Consider the following 19,493-nt stretch of genomic DNA (forward strand, 5'->3'; position numbering starts at 1 on the left):
ACAAAAGGAAACGTTCCCAGGATTTTAAATCCCATGAGCCCAGAAGCTGTGAAAATCCTGTTTAAAATCATCCCGTGAAATTGGCTTTGGGACGGCTGGATCCCTGGGCTCCTGCATCCTTTCTAACCATCGTCCCGCTGGACGTCCGCTGGGGACACAGCAGCTGGCCAGAGTCGCCGGGCCGGACTGCTCGAGCTGAATGTAGATGCGCAGGTGGAGGGGATGAGAGTAATTCTGGCTCAGCAGCCAGAACGGCCCCCGCGGGCGCCGCGCAGGTGCCCCGCACGGCCCGGACGCTGGGAAGCCGAGACCTCGCAGACAGGGCGCCCTCCCTCCCCGGGACCCTAAGGCGAGGCCGGGCCCCCCTCGGGGCGAGGCCGTCTCTCGGGGTCTCGGCATCTCCCGAGCCGTCCGCTCTGCGTTCCAATCGCGCCCCCGCGTCTTTGGAAACTTAACCCCAACTTTGCAAGCAGCTGAGAACCGGCTAGTGCGGAACTCTTCGTTTTCTCTAGGTGAAACTGACAAAACCAGGCGCTATACTGGCAAGAAACAAACCCGAGCCCTCCCCGGCTCCCCGCGCCCCGCGTCCGCACCCGCCCGCACCCCAGGTTCCCGGCTCGCGGGGTGCAGGGTCGGCCGCCCGCCCGGACCCGCAGCAGCGGGGCGCCACGCTGCCGGGCGGAGGGTCTGGGGAGGCTGCTCCGAGCAGCAAGCGGGTGGCGGGGCAGAGAGGTACCCGAGCGACTTACAGCCCAGGGCGACCACCAGGTAGCGCAGCAGCAGCAGGAGGAGGCGGTGGCGGCTCCTCCTCGCCATCTTCCCCGCGCCGGGCGGCCGCTCCGCCGAGGTCGAGGGTCCCGGCTGCGGAGCGCGGGAGGCCGGGTGGGGGCCCCCAACTTCTGGGGCGGGGGCGGGGGCGGGGGAGCGAGTCTAGTCCAAGAAGGGAGGGCGGGTACCGGCGGGATGTCAGTTTCCCGCTCCCCGGGGCGCCTTCCCAGCGGGGTGCCGAGGGCAGGTCTTCCTGCCCTGGGCTGGGGGAACTCCGGGCTGCTCCTTGGGGTGGTTGGGGTGAGAAGGGGAGGGCGTGGAAGCCGGACGAGGTGTCCGCGGGGTCCTAGCGAGGGGGCAGCAGGAGGCGAGCAGCGGAAGGGACAGCCCTGGCGGGGCGTCCCCCGCCCCCGCGCCACCGCGGGGATTGATCGGCTTTGTGTCTGGTCTGGCGCGGGGCTGCCAGCTGTCCCCAGGGCGCGGAGCCCGGGGGCGGGTGCGCGCGGGATGGTGGTGTGTATGGCTGGGGAAACGCCTCCTGCTTTGCCCCAACTCCTTTCTTCCCCTCCTTGGCTCAAAAGTTCTTTTGGCTTTTCAGCCTAAGCGTGGAGATTTTTGGAAAATTTCTGCCCAAGGGGCGAAGCTGAAGGTGGGGGGGGGGTGCTCCGAGGAGATGGGGTTTGCGGACTCCACCTCGGACTCGAGAAAAAAAAAATTAAAAAATATTTTTTAAAAAAAGCAACCAAGACTCGTGCTGGAAGTCAGGTCTCAGATTTTAGCGACAGCCTTGGTCTCTTCTCCATTTAAGCTTTTTGCTCCTTGGCGATTTAAGGTGTGTGTTTTGCGTCCATTGCTTTTTCAAGTCTCAGAGTTGGAAGTTCATCTCACGGTGTGAAATATTTATCATGTTTCTTTCCAGTTACATAACTGCCTGTGGAGTTTTCCACATGTTAAAACTCTACAGCTGCCCTTTGTCAGGTTTATTTTTGGTCTACTGTGCTTTTAGAAGGGAAATCCATTATGAATGCTCTGTTGTGTACTTAAAATTGACCCGCATTTATATTGGACAGACTTACAAAGGCTACACTGGCAATTTTTATATTAGCTCCTAGGGACCAAAAATGTCCGGTGCATTCAAGAGTATTGATGGGTCTGGAAAAAGGACGTTCCCAGAAGAAGAAATTGTTATACATCTGTTTGTTTTTTTTTAAGGGTAGAAAAATGGGCAAAGTTCTGTATACAAGATAGTTGATTTAGTGGTGTACATATAAAGAATTCAGCTAGCTCAGTGGACAAAGGCGACTAGAGTTTAGCTATGCAGAGCTGAAAGGAATGAGGCATCCCTGCTGTTGCCTTGGTGACAGTGATGAAAGCTTAGTACCCATTGGGGGAGGGGCAGAGGACCCAGGGGGCCCAGAAAGGAAAGTCAAAATAACAAAATGTTAGAGCTTATACTCCAGTCAAGCAAGAAGAAGAACAGATTTAACAGGCTTATGCCAGTTTTTCTGGGCAGCAGTAAGAAAGATTTGATGCTTAAAAAGAAAAGTTGCTGGCATCCTTTTTTTTCTCATTCTTGCTGCAATTATATGTCTTTTTTTACTCCTCCCTAAAGATACACACACAAAAAAGCATACTTGAAAAAAAAATTCTGTGACATCCTATGTGAGTAATTGACTCAAACAGTTATTTATTTATTTGCCACCCAGCCAAGGCATTTGTCAAATGACTACAATGTGCCAGATGCTGGAGGACAGCAGTGAACAGGAAGCTTTGCTGTTAACAAGCTCACAGTCTTTAGGAGAGAGAATCTCATCTGGAAAGATCTCTAATACCACATAATAAATGTTACAGGAGGACAGAAAATAACAGCTGTTTTTATTACATGTTTCTCAGTGGGAGAGGCTGAATAATGCAGTATATAATCTCCCAACAATTCTGTAAAAGAGAAAATGTTATCATTCCCACTTTACATATGAGAAAACTGGGCTGAGACATGCTAAATGGCTTGTCCAAGGTCAATAATAGGGAGATGTTCCTTCATCTGGGGGTAGGGAAAGGGCTTTCCTTATTAGACCTTGAAAAATGGGTTAAATTTTGAAAAGAAAGAATTAAAGGAAGGCCATTCTAGATAGAGAAAAGAGCAGTATCAAAAGCTGGGGCATCTAAAACTATGGCTTGTTTAGGAAAAGCAAGGTTCTACAGCGCTAGAATACGTGTGGAATTGGGATGGGGGTGGTGGTTGTGGTAGAAACTGAAAAGGAGGCTGGATTATGAAGGTCATTCAATGTCATATCACCGACTCTAGACTTTATTCAACAGGTACTAAGCTTTCTGAAAACAACGCAATAGGAATATGTAAATAGGCCCAAATTTTAGAACCATAATGTTCAATATGGTAGCCTCTAGATTCAAATGACTCTATTGATTTGAATTCAATTATATTTAAAATTCAGTTCTCCACTTACACTGACCACATTTGAAGTTCTCAATAGCCACATGGAGGTAGGGGAAACCACACTGGACAATACAGATATAGAGCATTTCCATCATTGTAGAAAGTTCTACAAGACAGTGCTGCCCTAGAATGATGACTCATGTGGAAATGTAGTGGACAGATTAGAGACAAGAGAATTGGAATGTCAGAAAAGTCTAAAAACTATTACAATATTTTGAGAGATGAAGGTGTGAAGTAGATGGTCATACTGCAATAAGTGAAAAACCAGGTAGATTAAGATGATATTCACAAACCCATCCAGCTGGAGTATGTCATCCATTAGATGTAGAGGTGAGAAAGGAGAAAAGTTACAGGTAACAGATTTCTCACCTGGATGGCTGTATGTGGTGAGTATAAATAGTGTCATGAAACACAGGTAGCATACATAGTTCCAGCACGTTTGGGATGAGTTGACAGAGGACTGTCTAGCTGTCGTGACCAGCAATCTGTTAGAATGAGAGGTCTAGAGTTCAAGAAACCCTCAGGATTAACTAAAGAAATAAATGTAAGTAGTGGCAGCATCTCCTAGAACACCAATCACCAAACTATCTTCTCCCTTGGAGATCCTTAAATGTGATTTTTTTTCCATAAAATTATGTTAAAATCCTGAATCCCAGAAGTTTCAATCCCAATCACCCCTGGGAAGCTGTATTTTTAACAAGTGCCCTGATTGATTCTGATGCAACTGGTCCATGGACTGGTGTTTGAGGACTTTTCTAGAGGGCAAGAGCGGCCATAAGAATGAATGAGATCAATCAGAGAAAAAAAGTGAATACATATCTACAGATAAATCTAAGTAAATAACTGCAATAAGAGGTAGGAAGAGGACCCAGAGAAAAAACACAAGAAAGAGCACTCAACAAATATGAGAGAACTGGCTGGGTGTAGTGGCTCATGCCTATAATCCTACCACTCTGGGATCCCGAGGTGGGACGATTGCTTGAGGTCAGGAGTTTGAGACCAGCCTGAGCAAGAGTGAGACCCTTGTCTCTACTAAAAATGGAAAAAATTAGCAGGGTGTGGTGGTGTGCACCTGTAGTCTCAGCTACTCGGGAGGCTGAGGCAGGAGGATCGCTTGAGGCCAGGAGTTTGAGGCTTCAGTGAGCTATGATGACACCATTGCACTCTAGCCAGGGCAACAGAGCAAGACCCTATCTCAAAAAAGAAAAAAGAAAAAAAGAGAGAACTGTGAGCCAATGCTGGAGATGTTTATAGTGTCACATGCTAAAAAGAGAATTGAGATTTTCCCCCTATATTTAGTAATTATGAGGTAATTGCCCACTTGGATAATAGAGAAAGAAAAACCTCCAAAAAAACTTGTAGGAAAAATATGCAGACTTGGGGTTTATGCATAGTAAACCAACTAATGCATAAGATATATTTTAAAAATTATTCATGACACTTATTAAAGATGGAAGACAGACTTTATTCAAAGGGAAAGGCCATAGTGATAGGTATTAACAGGAACCACTGCAACAGGGTCATGCAGTGAAGGAGAGAGATTGGAGATCTCCAACTCCAACAAGGACAATTCGGGACTTATTATGTAACTAAGGAGCAGGGTGGTGGGCAGTAGATGGAAAATTACTAAGAGGAAACATCAGGGATGAGGGGTTTCTGGCTAAACTGACTTGATAGAATTCTTGCTGAAGGTAGGCCAGAGTGACAAGATACCCAGTGTAGTTAAGATACCAAAGGTGGGGGGTTTTCAATAAACTGACTTAGCAGGATTCTTGCTCAAATTGGATTCTACAAGGACAGAGAGGGAAGCCCATTGATGGGCCTAGTCAAGAAGACTCAGAGGAAACAGACTAAAGTGTGTTCACAGGAAAGAGTGTTTGTTAGATAAAAACAAACAATGAAATTTCAAGTTAAACATTAACAACAGGTTGGTGACAAGAATAGCAATAGTTAATACTGTCAGGCTTCTGTCTGAAGCGATGGTTTCTTAAGACGCTCATGGCCAAAGAATGACCAGATGCACCAAGGTAAGGCAAGCATGAAAATGAGGGTTATTGAGGAGAGAAAGACAGGATTGTAGGGCAAGAGCAAGATATAAGTTTACAGAGTGTGATACATACCCCAAAGATGATGACCAGACCCAAAGTCACAGCTAAGGGAGAGCAAAAGGAAGGTGAAAAAAGGGGGTGGTTATGGTTTGCATCTTGTTTTATAATGCCCAGTTGGGACCTCCCTAGTGGCTCAGATGTCACCAGAGAACCACTTTGATCTGACAGTTGGGAGTTGCATTACTATGTACGTGAGTTGTTCTAGGTCAATTTCCAGACTCTATGGTACCTACGCTGCTTTGCCCATGGGCTAGAGAGTCCTCTGCATTCTTCTGCAGATTCTGCGTGCTAAGTTATGATTGGCAGATTCATAGGATGTTCCCTCCTCCCCCAGGCATGACAGTAGCTCAGTGCAGGATCAAGGTCCGGCAGGACCAAGATGGGGACCTGAGGCCCACCCTTGCCCTTCTTCCCAGGTGGGACAATTGCACCAAGGCAAAGCAGCCACTTCCATCCCTAGGAGACCTGGAATCCCTTGCTAACTACTTAACACTACTATTTCCTTAATGAGCAGTTGGGAGCTGGTTTCATCATCATTCTGCTTGTAAGAATTCCTGCACCAGGGAGCATGGGACACTTGTAAGGAGGAAGGGGGATGAAATACCATGGAAATCCCTCTAAACTCTGTTCTCTTCTCCATGATCATCTGACCCCCTTCTTTCTGCACAACCTGCCACAATCACTTTGACTCTATAAACAGTTTTGTCAGGCAAACATGAATGGTGACTTGGTGTTTTAGGGATTCTTCCCACTTTTTAAATTCTTTCCACCCATTCTAATTCTGAATTCAAAGTAATATTGAGGAGGTGTTGAGGTACATTTTCTAAAACAAGCAATGAAGGAAAGGGCTGGGTTTAAATGGAGTGACTTCTCACCATATCTCAGACTTGGTATATCTGTGTTGGATGGGTTATTTTTCCTCATGGGTGTGGAGAAGGTGCTCAAAAGTGTGCCCACACTCTGAAATTTAGAGAAAAGAGAGAGAGAGAGAGAAAAAGACTTCTATTTCCAGAACCATGTAAATTCCCAAGTGTCTCTCATAAATGTTAAACTCATATGGCTAAAATTAAAAGTCTTTAATTAACAGGGTCCCCATTACCTAACTCCTTTTATCCCTCACCATTATCACCTCAGATCATTTTCTGATAGAAGCCTGGTTTCAGCACTCCATCCTGATGTGCCCACAAGCATACTCATGCTGGGCCCCTCCCGCCCTCCTTTCTAGCCAAATAAACCCATTCAGAGAAGCTCACATTGTCTCCAGCTAGCACTTTACTTTACTGTTCCAGAGTGATACCCTTCTTTAGGGATGTTCTAACAATAGAGTACTCAAAACTTACTTCCAAGAAAAATGGACATCTCACTAGCCCCATCTGGTTCTAATTACTACAAGCAGGAACATTCTTTCAGTTCTCTGCTTCTAAATTACTTAACATCACTAAGTTAGTTTCACTTGCTCTTTAAGTGAAGATCACCAGCAATCAGTAAATTAGTTTATTAGTGCTTGCTTTCTTTTTTTAAAAAGCATATTTATTATCAACCCATAGTTGATTTCTTGATTGAATAATAATTAGCAGTTGGATAAGAAATTAGGTAATGTGAATGTTTTTTTTTTTAGACAGTGCAGTGGTGTCATCATAGCTCACTGCAACCTTGAACTCTTGGGCTCATGTAATCCTCCCACCTCAGCTTCCCAAGTAGCTGGGACTATAGGCACATGCCACCACACCTGGCTAATTTTTTAATTTTTTGTAGTGAACATGTTTTTTTTTTTTTTAATAGAATTTTCATGGGGAGGAACTAACATTTAACAGACATTTCCCAGGGTCAAACAAAGGATGGACAGGCCTCAATTAGTCTAGAGCCATGAAGTCGTAACAACTAAAACTTGGGAAAAATTTAGAGATAATTTCCAACTCCCCCCTCATTCCTACCTTCCTCATTTTACAGTTAAGAAAAATGAAGACCAAAGTGGTGAAAGGGTTTATTCAAGCTCTTATAGCAAATAAGCAGAGAGCCATACCTGGACTGAACACCAGTTATGTCTTTCCTGTGCAGCCCTCAAAGCAGCATAGATCCTTCTACATGTGCTGGGAAAGGATTTACCTTTTTGCATATAACTTGACCCAAGTTGTACTTTATTTTCCCCCAAAGAGTCCTTGTCTAGGACAGCTATACTTAACATATGTCCATAATTAAACAGGGAGTAGGGAGGGTAGAAACTCTCCATTATATTTTAGGGAGCTATGCAATCTAATTCAACATTTTGTATCTTGGGTGATATAATCCAGATGAGAAAATGCTGCAAGGATTTGGGATGGGGCCAGTGATTCTTCCATTTTGTCCCTGCTCTCTCTGCTCTATCTACCACGTGAGGAAACAATGAGAGGATGGCCATCTATGAACCCGAAAGCAGGCCCTGCCCTGGCACCAAATCTGCCAGTGCCTTCATCTTGGACTTCCCAGCCTCCACAACTGTGAGAAATATATGCTTATTGTTTAAGTCACCCAGTCTACAGTGTTATGTTATAGGAGCCTGAACTGACTGAGACAGTAGTGGAACAAGGTTTGGAATCACACCTGGCTGACTCCAGACTCAGTGTGCTTAAGCATTTTGTCCACTGCTCCTCATTTATATTCATCCCATTTGGGCAAGGCCTGAGGCTTTACTGTACAACTCTGCCATGTTACTTCCGTTCTTACAATCATGTTTCCACGTCAACCAAACTACAACCTCAGTCCTGATGGCACCACTGTGTTGACTGTAGGAATATAATAATTTAAGGGATCCTTTTTATTTACTTTTAGGTGTTTTGATTTTTTAACATTATAAAGAAAGCTGGATGCATATTCTTTTTTTTTGAGACAGAGTCTCACTTTGTTGCCCAGGCTAGAGTGAGTGCCATGGCGTCAGCCTAGCTCACAGCAACCTCAAACTCCTGGGCTCCAGCGATCCTGCTGCCTCAGCCTCCCGAGTAGCTGGGACTACAGGCATGTGTCACCATGCCCAGCTAAATTTTTCTATATATATTAGTTGGCCAATTAATTTCTTTCTATTTATAGTAGAGATGGGGTCTCACTCTTGCTCAGGCTGGTTTTGAACTCTTGACCTCGAGCAATCCGCCCACCTCGGCCTCCCAGAGTGCAACGATTACAGGCGTGAGCCACCGCGCCCGGCCTAGATGCATATTCTTATGTGTTTGTACTCTTGTCTAATTATTCCCTCAGGGTACTTGGTGAGTAAAAATTTAGATGTTTTTAAAGGTTTTGATTTATGTGGCCAAATTGGCAACAGTAATACTTGAGTTTTTAGTAGTTAATTCTATTACCCTGCCTGTCTGCCAAGGGAATAATTCTGCCATTGTGCCAACAAAGAAAAACACAGCTTTGAAACAATCCTTTGCATTTTTGTTAATTTGTCTTGGAGTACAGAAAATTAAAACAATAAAGGAGACCAAATCCTCTGTAGCCCTTTTTCTTTGGATCTAGCCTTCAAGGCATTATTTTGAAGTATAGAGTTTAGTGTGTCCTCCAACTTAAGACAGATAGGGAGGAGTAGATGCAGCAAAAACAGGCTGTTTGTGATTTATTTGGTGTTTACTATGTATTCTGAACACATTTTTCTCTAGTGTATCTATATAAACATTTATATATTTTTGCATAATCAAATTCTAAATGATAATGGAATTCTATTCCTCAAATAACTTTGCTTACCAGCATGTCAACTGCACTCTTTTATCTTTAGAAATCTTTGGGAAGGGGTCAGAGAACATGGATGAATTTGATTTACCTTGCTACAGCGGAAATTGGATTCTATGGACAAGGAACAGAATGATGCCTTTTCACTCCCAAAGATTTAGGAATTACGCTGTGTTCTTGGATCTGTCCCCTTTAAACCAGGTGGATGGTTTTAAAATGGATGTTAAGGCTGGCTTTATGCCTCATAGATGTGACTTCTCCTAGGAATGGGTCCAGTTTTCAAAAATATGTTTTTTTTCCTGGAAGCATAACATTATAAAGAAGCCCAGGGCTGTTAATTTCCTGAAGTGCTAGAAATCATCACAGAGACAGAAGTCCAAATGTTTGTCTGTTGGCTTGGAGCCAGTGCATACAATGGCAGGGAACAATGGAGGCTTTGAAAATGCACCTTGGGGTGCATGATGTTTAACAAGCAGGATGCAGGGCTAGAGCCTGTGGCGGAAGTGCCATCCTTGTCATTCCTTCCTAGGATGAGGACTCCACATCCTGGAGTACTGAAAATCAAAGGTGGAGATACATTGGCCATTCCAGAAGCAATGAGTTTTTTTCTAGACATAGTTTCAAGTAAGCCGCTTAATACCTCTGGAACTTTAGTTCCTTATCTGTAGAAAATGAGACTGAGATACATGATTTTAAAGGCATTTTCAGCTATATAATTAGACTGCTCTTATGTGTGAGTCTTCAAATTCAGGAAAAAATAATTAAGCAATTCTTCTAATAACAAAAACATATATTACTGTTGGAAAGTTGTTAATATGGTAATTGACCTGTACTTAACTACTATATATTTTTTCTCTCTCCTGCCCCTACCTACTGAATCTCTCTCTCTCTCAGTTAAAAAGTATACTTAATTTTATCCCAGTGAGTCAAGATTGTTAGAATAGAAAGGGATATAGGGAGACAGAAGAAAGAGATTCTTTGATTGTGGCATATGAATTGGGGTTCATAAGACTATCTCTTTCTTTTATTCTCTCTTCTGAGACTTCTCTTATTATCACTTTTATCTTTTCTATACTCCCTTTCCTCTTTCTGCATTCAAAAGCTCCAACATATTGACTGAGATTCTTAATTAAGAAAAAATTACTGGCATTTAGTCAAATCTTTTCACAGATTTTTTTTTAGTGAGGAGTATTAAATCTTTTGATCCATGAACATGGTATATCTTGCCATGTATCAAAATGTTTCAGTAACATTTTGTAGTTTTCAGTGTACAAGTCTTGCACTTATTTTGCTAAACTTATAGCTAAGTAATTTATTCTTTTTGATGCTATTGTAAATGGAATAATTTTCTTAATTTTATTTTCAGATTTTTCATTGCTCATCTGTAGAAATACAACTGCTTTTTTTTGCATATTGATTTTGCATCCTGCAATCTCTTTTATTCCAGTAGTGGATTCCTTAAGATTCTCTATACACAAGATCATGTCATCTGCAAGTAGAGATAATCTTACTTTTTTCCTTTCCAATCTAGATGGACTTGCCTAATTTTTCTGCATACAAAGTCTCCTAAAATTTTAAGTAGAATTAGGAAAACAACATCTTTTTTTTTTCTTGTTCCTGATTTAGGGGAAAATATTCAGTCTTTCATCATTATGTGATGTCAGGTGTGGGTTTTTCATATATGCCCTTTATCAGGTTGAGGAATTTCCCTTTTCTTCCTAGTTTGTTGAGTGTTTTTATCATGAAAGGGGTTGGTTGTCTACCAGCAAGATGTTAAGAAAAAAATAAGAAAGAAAAGAAAGAGTATTGGATTTTATCAAAAATCTTTTCTGTATTTATTGAGGTAATCATGTAGTTTCTCTTCTTCTTTTTTTTTTTTTTTTGAGACAGTTTTACTCTGTTGCCCAGGCTACAGTGCCGTGGCATCAGCCTAGCTCACAGCAAAATCAAACTCCTGGGCTCAAGCGATCCTCCTGCCTCCGCCTCCAGAGTAGCTGGGACTACAGGCATGCACCACCATGCCTGGCTTATTTTTTCTATTTTTGGTAGAGACGGGTTCTTGCTCTTGCTCAGGCTGATATCAAACTCCTGATCTCAAATGATCTGCCTGCCTCGGCCTCCTAGAGTGCTAGAATTACAGGCATGAGCCACCAGGCCCGGCCTGTTTCTATTCTTTATTATACAGTGTATTACATATCGTTGACATTCATATGTTAAACCACCCAAACATTCTTGGAATAAATCCTATTTGGTCACGGTATATGATCTTTTTATATTCTGCTGGATTCAGTTTGCTAGTATTTATTGAGGAATTTTTGTACCTATAGTAACCTAAGGGATACAGTCTTTAGTTTTGTTTTTTTCTTGTGATGTCTTTGTCTGGTTTTGATAATGCCAGATTTTATGATGTAATTCTGACATTATAAAATGAGTTAGAAAGTGTTCCCTCCTCATCTATCTTTTGGAAGAGTTTATAAAGAATTGGTATTAATTCTCCTTTGGATGTTTGGCAGACTTCACCAGTAAAACCATTTGGACCTGGTCTTTTATTTTGTGGGAAATTTAAAAATTACTAATTTGAGCTCTTTACTTGTTATAGATCTATTCAGATTTTCTGTTTCTTATTGAGTCAGTTTTGGTAGTTGTGTCTTTCTAGAAATTTACCCATTGCATCTAAGTTATCTAATTTGTAGGCATACAGTTGTTCATAATTTTCCTTATAATCCTTTTTATTTCTATAAGATTAGTAGTAATGTGTCTTCTTGCATTCTGCATTTTAGAAATTTGTAATTTCTCTTTTCTTTATCAGTCTAGCTAAAGGTTTGCCAATTTTGTTTATATTTTCAAAGAATCAACTTTTATTTTTATCGATTTTCTGTATCATGTTTCTAATCTCTATTTCATTGGATTTTGCTTGAATTTTTATAATTTCCTTCCTTTTACTAGCTTTGGGTTTAGTTTACTCTTCTTATTTTAGTTCCTTAAGGTGCAGTGTTAGGTATTGATTTGAAATCTTTTAAAATGTAGGTATTTATAGCTATAAATTTAGGAAGAAGTAGGGATTATTATTTTTGCCTAAAGAAGATTTAATAGCCTGATAGAAACTTACTAGTAAGACTGAATTACATATAATTTTACTTGGATGCTTTTCTTACCTTCAGATTCTATGGCAGAGTAGCATCCAAAATGCACAAGTTAAATATGTAAACTCTAGTAGAGCTTTTGCTTTAGTAGTGACAATTATTCAAAGTGTTCATATAAGTTTTAATTTTGAAGGATGAATTATTTGATGACAATTGTGAAACATTCTCAAACCTGTCACATGTAGCAATTCTGCAGTCTGAGAAATTGCTACTGGCATTTGCAAGCATGGCAGAAATTTAATAAACTGTCGCCAAACCATTTGCTTGTTTGACTGCCAAGGTTTCCTTCCCCACATCACATGCAGTACCCTGCTGCCAACAGTTATCAAAATACTCCCACAGTTGTCACAGAGAAAATTGTTCAGGGAGTTAATATTTCTTTAGTCTTATTGTCCTTATATCTCATTGCCTTGCTACTTCTACTTGGGGATTTATTTGAACAACCCAAATATCATCTTTGTGGAGCAGTTCGATATTAAATTGAAATTTAATGAATTGAAAAAATAATATTTGAGATACAGGTATAGATAGAGAGTACAGCAAGATTGAGAAAGAAGGCTTTCATGTTTACTCTTTATATGTCCCTAATGTTTGAATGTTTATAGAGAGAATATGTTGTTTGTGTAATGCAAGAAAGAAAAGCAGTAAAAGATGTAAAAACAGTTAAGAAAGAGGGAATAAGGAGGAAAGTACTAAGAAAAATCCAGCTAGACCAACTCATTCTGATCAAAGATATGTAATTGTGTGGTACAAAAAGTAATAATAGGATTTAGAGATAAAACCAAGCCCCTTGGACCAGAGATTGACATGAAATTGAAATTATTGGTTCTGGGTTTGCATTTTCTGTGAAGACTGCTATAGGTAAGTGCCAGGTAAGGTTTGAAAAACTGTTGCATATGAAACAGAAAAGGTGGAAGATTTAAAGTTGTGGCCCTAGACCTCAGTGACAAATTCAAAGATGCATGAAAGTGTAGCCTTTTACCACTAGGATAATATTCACAACTATTATCTGAAGTAAACATATCTCTCTGCTGTATCTTGTATGTTAATGGCTTTAATGGACACTTTGGCAGTCCTTATGAAAATCTCAAATGTGTGTACTCTTGACAACCATTTCCACTGCTAAGAACCCCTTCTGAAGAAGTACACCAGTGCACAGATACTAACTAGATAGATAGATGCTCACCACAGCACAATGGTTTAAATATCCTAAGTGTACATTAGAGAAAGAGTATGGTTAAGTAAATTACAGTCCAACTTGCCTGAGGTCATAGGGCTGAGAAGTGGAGAGCTGGGACCTAATCCTGGCACTTATCCCTCACTGTATTACATTTTATGAGTTAGTGGGTGAAGGTGGCTCTTGGGTGATCAGGATCCAGCTGTGTGTTATTTCTATCTTGTAAGTCAAGATTGGATGGTGGGGAGAGGAGGGAGGGCAGGCAAATGTGATAGCTAAGGGACTAGGAATAAGGTAGGGCTGGTCTGGAATTTAAACCAACAATAAAAAATAGAAAAAAAGTTATGTATAATTAAGGGAAAGGGGTTCTGGAAGAAAAAATCTTGTTTTAGCAAAAGATCCTTACCTTAACCAATTCCTGCCCTACAATCCAGGAGCCATGAACCCCCATCCTAAAAGACTCTAGATGAGCATGGACTTAGTCTAGTAAGCTTTCTTGCTCTGAAATAGGGTGGGGGACTGAAAGAAGAGCTTGCTTCTGGAGAATGTATTTGTCCCTTTTCATCAAAGAAAATCCATGTTAACATATGTTTGAAGGATTAGTTCATCTTTGAATTTCTCAGCATATGGGAGGAGAATTCTTGCAGTGTTTCCTAAACTATGAAATGAAGGATTTGGTGTGGCTGCTGCTGGGTGGGATAATTCAAAGGATTTTAAGTACTGCATGCCAATTTCAGGAGTCCTGGCATTTTTTGCATGCCCTGGTGTTTCCAATGATCTCAGATGCTACACTAGCATTCTGTATGACCTTGAACCAAGTACTACCCTTTGTGTGATTCATCATCTCTATCTACAAGTGAGAGGAGTGGAATAAATGATCTGTACCATCCCTTCAACTTGTGATTTAATTTACATTTTCAATACTTTCTGGATCATCAGAATTTTAAATAAACATTATTTGGTATTTATTAATGAGAGCTAGAAGCAAAAAATTACTTTCTTAACACAATTCATATATATACACACACATATGTACACATATATTATTGTAGGTTTTTTTTGTAAAATGAAACAAAAATTTATAAGAATAAATAAGTTATTTATTTTAACTTATAAGTTATTGATAAGAAATTCTATACCTTGGTGATCTGTATCCTTGGTTCTCTCTTCGCTATTAGGAAAGAATTGATAAGATTTTCTTATGGCGTAAGGAAGAAAAAGGGGTGGTATAAGGAGGAATGATAGCTGAGGAAGTGGACTATGTACATATCTTTACATTCAACAGTCACCCTGAGGCCTTAAGGTGATGTGTGGCATTCTAGGTCCTTAAGTATGGCCTTTTGACTGAATCCATATTTGGCAGAACAAATCCTCTTATTAAAAGGGGGGCAAGCAGAGAAAGATGAAGCTTTTCTTGTCTCCTTTTGTGCTTAAAAGAGAACAATCTTGAAATCAGAAGGCCACAGGTTTCCCACAACTTCACAGCAGTGGGAGCATCTGTCCTCAGGTGGAAGTGGAGGGCATTGAGCCCTGATAGGAGATAACTGATACAAATGTGTGTGACTGTTTATTACATAGGACATGTAAAATGCATACCAAATGCTTCAATAATTATTTGATTCCTGAAATACAGCTTATTTTATGTGCTTCATAGATCTACAAATACAGGAAGCGTGACTGACCCAGGGCCCCAGCTGCCAAGATCTGAATGTCACTGTGTTTGCTCTGAGGCCGTCATGCTTTCTCTTTCCCATGGGCTGCTCTCATTCAATGATTGAGCATAGTGGGGACACTGAGGCACACCCACTTTGGCTTTGAGGATTCCCATGATGGCCTTGACGAACATTCTTTAGATTGCATGGGCAATCAAGAATGTTTTCATTCAATCTTCCTACCTTCTCTATGTCATGTGGGATCAGCCTAAACTGGTTGCCTTCCCCTATTCCCTCATAGGCATTTCGCCAAATAAAATCCTTGTGTATTAAATTCTATTTTGGCTCTGTTCCCCAGAGGACCTGAACGAACACAAACTGATTAAAAAGCACAGCTTTACAAGGCACAGAACCATGTACTTGATATGTTGCATTTTGGGTCAAAAAGGAATATATATTGGGATTAGCTGATAGAGACATCGAGAACTCTGGAGGATATTGAAGAAATTGATAACAGTGGTATCCTGTGAGGGGTTTTTGGCAAAAACTTGTGAATGCAGAAAAACTTGTGAATGCAGAAAAGAGCCAAGATGGAAACTTTTCACTGTGCATCTTTTAATAACATATATATTTTTTATTTTTCAACAAGTAAATGCATAATAATTTGAAAATGTAAAATCAAACGTTTGGATTTAAAAAGCATATGAATTTGGGAAAAAAATAAAGCTTAAGGTTTGGAGACAGCCAGGTCTGAGTTTGAGCCCCAGCTCATCTTTGTGATCTTGAGATTACTGTGTTACTGGAGGCTTGATTCCAATAATTTGCTTTCCTTCTTGAATGAGACATCTATAACCTCATCCACTGGTTCCCTCGGGAGGGATACACCTCCCACCTGACAGACATTGGTCTTGGCCATGGGACTTGCTGGGGCCAGGGGACTGCGAGTGGCTGAGACCTAGATGAGTCTGAGCAGATCTTTTAAGAGCCAGTGCCCCGGATGATCACTACCCTTCTTTTTCTCCACAGTCCTAGGCAAGGCAGGGCTGCTTCTAGAGCCTGGATTCTGGAATAAGGTTGCAGAGCCACACTTAGCTGGCAGCTGCAACCATTGACAGGCAATGTGACCAAAACAAATTGTCATGGTGCAAGCCACTGTGCTTATTCCCCAAACTTTCTAGTTTGAAAAATTTCAGAATAGAGTTGAAGGAGCAGTTCAATTAACAACCTTACTTAGATTACCAATTGTTAACATTTTGCCACATTTGCTAGATTTTTTTTTTTTTTTTTGCTCCTTTCAGTATGGAGTCCCTATTTTTGCTGAACCTTTTGAAAATTAGCTATAGGCATAATAATACTTTTACCCCTAAATATTTTAATATATAGCCTAAGAACAAGAATTCTTTCCTATATGACCTTGATACTATTATCATATCAAGAAATATAACATTGATACAATATTATTTATATTTATATTCAAATTTATCTTTCCCAATGATATCCTTTGTAAATTTTTTTCTTTCCGATCCAAGATACAAGTGAGGATCATGCAGTGTGATTAGCTGTATGTGTCATTAGTCTCTAATTCAGAACAGTAGGCCTCTTTTGGCCTACCTTTCATGAAACTAATATTTTTGAAGAGTTCAGGTCAATTGTTTTATAAAATGTATCACTTTCTGGAGATGTCTGATTTCCTCATAATTATTTAGATTCTGGTTAAATATTTATGTTAGGACTACTACATAGATGATATTGTTTATATCACAAATGGGAAGTACACATAATGTCAGATTATCCCATTTTGAGTGAAGATCAGTTTGACCCTTTGCTAAGGTGATATTCATTAGATTTCTCTCTCGAAAAGATTTTATTTATTTATTCCTTTGTTTAGACAGTAATGTGTGAAGTAATACTTAGACTATATAAATATCTTTATCCCCAATAAACTTTCTCCATTGATTTTAGCACCCATTGATAATCCCTTCCTGTATCAATTGTTACATTGGTAGTTACAGAATGGTACTTTTCCCCATTCCATAATTCCTACTACATTTATTATCAGGCATTCTTCTATAAAGAAAACTTTTCATCTACTCTCTGCTCCCATTTATTTTTGAGTATCACTATGATTCATGTGTATTTAAAATATATGTTATAATCTTTCATCATCAGTCTATTGTTGTTCAAACTATCCTAACTTTGAACAATGGGAACCCCTTCATGCTGGATCCTATATTCTTTTAACATGTTTCTGTCTGTCTGTATTTCCTTACTTTCTGGCACAATAACATTCCAGACTTTTCTTAGATATTTACTGTCACTGACCTGATTCTTTTTATTTGGCAGAGACATTGACAGAGTCAGACTAAGATTTTGGGGAGATGATTGATAAAGAAGGCAAGAGCAGGTTTTTATTTTTTTTTTTTATTTTTTTTTTTTTTTTGAGACAGAGTCTCACTTTGTTGCCCAGGCTAGAGTGAGTGCCGTGGCGTCAGCCTAGCTCACAGCAACCTCAAACTCCTGGGCTCAAGTGATCCTTCTGCCTCAGCCTCCCGGGTAGCTGGGACTACAGGCATGTGCCACCATGCCCGGCTAATTTTTTTTATATATATATCAGTTGGCCAATTAATTTCTTTCTATTTATAGTAGAGACGGGGTCTCGCTCTTGCTCAGGCTGGTTTTGAACTCCTGACCTTGAGCAATCCGCCCGCCTCGGCCTCCCAAGAGCTAGGATTACAGGCGTGAGCCACAGCGCCCGGCCGAGAGCAGGTTTTTAGAAAAAATAAAATATTTTGCAGGGGGCAGATGCGGAATTCTTGGCCAAAGATTACCTTGGGTATGTCTCAAGCTCTCCAAACCTGAATTTCCTTTCCTGGAAAATAGAGATTATTATGCCTATTACTCAGGTAGACTGTGAAAATTAATAAACCCAGCTCTGTGATTGGCAAATATTCAATATTTGTTGGCCATTATCACTAGTGACAACCTTCCAAGCAGGTTAATTTCCGTGATACTGGTGAGCTCCAATTACGTGCCTCCAACACATTTACGATTAAAACTTGCTTATGTTTATGTTCAGAAGCTTTGCTTAATGTTGCTGTAAAATGTTCTAAGGGCAATTATACGGTTTCTAGCTGGGGTTAAATGGTTTATAGCCTCTAAAAGGCTAGTGAAACAAAAAGCTTTTAAGGCAATCATTGTATGCAAATTTACAAAGCAAGCACTCCCCCCATATGAGTATATATGTACATTATATATGTACATTTCGTGGTTTGAAATAGGGTCTTAAACGAGAGATGGCCTAGTAAAATGTAGACTGCGTTTAAATCCAAGCTTATCTACATGTCTCATTTTAAAAAGTGAAGGTAAAATCTGGGCTGAGGAGTCTTACCATAGCATTTGTACGTGAGGCGGCACTTCCACCTGGTGGCGATGTGTCCAATTGCAAGTCCAAGCACAGCGTTGGGGGAGAAAAGGCAGCGGGGGCAGAATTTGTAACCTCCACAGCATTAAACAATTTTGAATAAAAACGTTTCCATACTTTACCAATGGAATGATTACTTCAAATAACAATAATGTCCTGGTGCGACAAAGGGATTAAATGTCAATTGCGCTTGAGTTCTTTCTTTCTTTTCTTTTTCTGCAAGGGCATTCATTCATTCAACAAATATCTACCGAGCTGTGCATGCTGTGTGCCAGGCACTGTTCTGGGCACTTGGGAAACATCAGTGGAAAAGAGACAAAAAATTCCGCCCCAGGATGCCTTTTACTATACTCCTTATAGAGATTATATGAACTAAACTATATCGGTTGTAAAGAGCTCTGCGGATTACAAAGTTCCTTCCAGTGTCAACTGGACTCGTGTTTCAGGGCCTATACTAACATGGACAACTAAACGGAGAACCCAGGCACAGGCCCATTCTGTAAGATACTGGGCTATAAGGACAATGGACACCTTCCAGCTTCTGTTTACTGCTTGTTTGCTAACTGCAAGGCATTATGAGTACATTATGGGATGCAGAGGAAAAAGACAACTCGGAAACCGGAGTCTCTCAGCTAGGACCCAGAACAGGTTAGAGCCTATCAGGGGCAGGATGAAGTAAGAATCACTGTGGGGGCGGATGCATGACCAGTGTGTAAACAACTGAGTTATAAAAAGGGGACTAATACACAAAGGAGGGTCCCTGCCCGGAGAAGAGGCCACTGAGCTGGCACTCTGGGGGCTCGGACCCTAGCTGGAGCTAGACAATAAAACTCCTTTTGATAATTACAGCCTCGTGACTATGTCTCTCTGTCCTGCGGCCTTGTGAATCTTGAATATAACAATTCCAGCCCACCCAAGAACCCACCTTGCAAAACTGAGAGTTTAGCCAAATTAGAAGATGTCATCAGCTGACCATGAAAGCAAGGGTCATAGAAGTCATCTTTCCCCAGTTGTTCCCCCGAAATACATATACTCTTTTTGGGAAGCAAGGGTGTTGCGAAGGGTTGAGG

General features: G+C 40.8%; 1 protein-coding gene across 5 annotated transcripts in view; it reads right to left on the bottom strand.

The window, feature by feature from the left end:
* The window catches only part of JAM2 (junctional adhesion molecule 2), an 83,784-nt gene extending 65,370 nt beyond the window's left edge, over nt 1–18,414 (bottom strand). For 2 of the 5 annotated variants that reach the window (XM_076000686.1, XM_076000681.1), the window contains exon 1: nt 750–1,113. Coding sequence is in view for 1 of the 5 variants with exons in the window: in XM_076000673.1 (XP_075856788.1) it covers nt 750–816 (67 nt within the window). In the remaining 4 variants the exon portion in view is untranslated. Of the gene's footprint in view, nt 1–749; nt 1,125–18,390 lie in introns of those variants that run through there. The other 3 variants (XM_076000687.1, XM_076000685.1, XM_076000673.1) reach the window with 3 other exon arrangements.
* Between the last annotated feature and the right edge of the window lie 1,079 nt (nt 18,415–19,493).

Source organism: Microcebus murinus, chromosome 1 (assembly GCF_040939455.1).
Source record: "Microcebus murinus isolate Inina chromosome 1, M.murinus_Inina_mat1.0, whole genome shotgun sequence".
Lineage (NCBI taxonomy): Eukaryota > Metazoa > Chordata > Mammalia > Primates > Cheirogaleidae > Microcebus > Microcebus murinus.